General features: G+C 67.8%; 1 protein-coding gene across 1 annotated transcript in view; it reads left to right on the forward strand.

The window, feature by feature from the left end:
* The window catches only part of LOC103611933 (probable E3 ubiquitin-protein ligase DTX3), a 10,578-nt gene that overhangs the window by 6,705 nt on the left and 2,076 nt on the right, over positions 1-1,797 (forward strand). Inside the window, exons 8-9 of the mRNA XM_017728688.1 lie at positions 5-184; positions 1,584-1,792. Coding sequence (XP_017584177.1) covers positions 5-184; positions 1,584-1,792 — 389 coding nt within the window. The remainder of the gene's footprint in view (positions 1-4; positions 185-1,583; positions 1,793-1,797) is intronic.

Genomic DNA, 1,797 nt, shown 5'->3' on the forward strand with positions numbered 1-1,797 from the left:
GCGGGGGGCGCGGCGGGGCCCCCCCCCCTGCCCCGTCTGCGGCCGCTTCTACGGGCAGCTGGTGGGCAACCAGCCCCCCGACGGCCGCATGCTGGTCACCCGCGACGACGCGCTGCCCCTGCCCGGCTACGAGGCCTTCGGCACCATCATCATCCAGTACGTCTTCCCGCCCGGCGTGCAGGGGGTGAGTGCGGCCGCGGGGCGGGTCTTAAATCCTGCTCGGCGATCCCAAATCCTGGCGGATGGCTCTGGCCCAGCCCTGTGCCCCCAGCGTACCCCAAATGGCCCGGGTTCAGCTCTGTGCCCCCAAATCCTGCTGAGTGCTCTCAGCACTCCTGAAGTGCCCCAAAACCATGATGGGTGCCCCGACCTGGTGCTGTGTCCCCAACACTTCTGGGTGCCTTCAAGTCCTGATGAGGGCACCCGGCCACAGTCTGTGGTCCTGGCACCCTTGGGTGTCCCCAAATCTTGTTGGGCGGCCCTAGCACAGTCCTATGTCCCCAACACCCTCAGGTCCTGCTGGATGGCCCTGGGTGTCCCCAAATACCCCTGACCCAGCTCTGTGCCCCCAATGCCCCTGGGTGCCCCCAGATCCCAAGGAGTGCATGCAGCACCCCTGGGTGCCCCAAAACTGTGATGGGTACCCCAACCCAGTCCTGTGCCCCAAACGCCCCTGGGTGCCCCCAAATGCCCCTGGGTGCCCCCAAATGCTCCTGAGCCAGCCCTGTGCCCCTGGCACTCCTGAGCGGCCTCAAAGACTCTACAGGGACCCCCTGACCTGGTCCTGTGCCCCCAACAGCCCTGGGTACCCCCAGACCCTGCTGCTGGGTGTACCCAGCATCCCTGGGCTATCCACACATCCTGACAGGTGTCCTTGGGAGTTCCCAAATCTTTATGGGTGTTGCTGGCACCCCTGGTGCCCTCAAATGCCCCTGATGCAGCCCTGTGTTCCTAACACCCCTGTGCTCCCGACACCCCTGGGTGCCCCAAACCCTGCTGGGTGCCCCCATCCTGTGCCCCCAGCCCACCTGGTGTGTGTCCCCTCTGTCCCCTGTGCAGGTGGAGCACCTGAATCTGGGGTGCGGTACCCGGGCACCACACGGGCAGTGGCACCTGTCCCCTGTGCCCCCGGTCACTTCCCTCCCACCCTGGCCCCTGTCCCCACCCCAGGTGGACACCCGAGGGTGCAGTGCCTGGGCACCCCCACCCTTACCTGTACCCCCATCCCCTGCATGGGCAGAGCACCCGCACCTGGGGATGTGGTACCTGGGCGCCACACGGGCAGTGCCCCTGTCCCCTGTGCCCCCCGCCCCTCCCCCCCTTACCTGTGCCCCCTGTACAGGTGGCACCCCTGAACCCGGGGGTGCAGTACCCCAGAACAGATGCTGGCATCTGTCCCCCTGTGCCCCCCATCACTCCCCCCTCACCTGTAACCCCACGGGTGGAGCACCTGAACCCGGGGGTGCAGTACCTGGGCACCACACGGGCACTGACTCCTGTCCCTGTGCCCCCACGGGAGGAGCACCCGAACCCGGGGGTGCGGTACCTGTGCCCCCCTCACCTGTGCCCCATGCCCCGTGCAGGTGGAGCACCCGAACCCGGGGGGGCGGTACCCTGGCACCACGCGGGTGGCATACCTGCCCGACTGCCCCGAGGGGAACAAGGTGCTGGGGCTGTTCCGCAAGGCCTTCGCCCAGCGCCTCACCTTCACCGTGGGCACCTCGCTGACCACCGGCCGTGCCAACGTCATCACCTGGAACGACATCCACCACAAGACCAACTGCACCGGCGGGCCCC

This window comes from Corvus brachyrhynchos, unplaced genomic scaffold, assembly GCF_000691975.1.
Source record: "Corvus brachyrhynchos isolate BGI_N302 unplaced genomic scaffold, ASM69197v1 scaffold193, whole genome shotgun sequence".
Lineage (NCBI taxonomy): Eukaryota > Metazoa > Chordata > Aves > Passeriformes > Corvidae > Corvus > Corvus brachyrhynchos.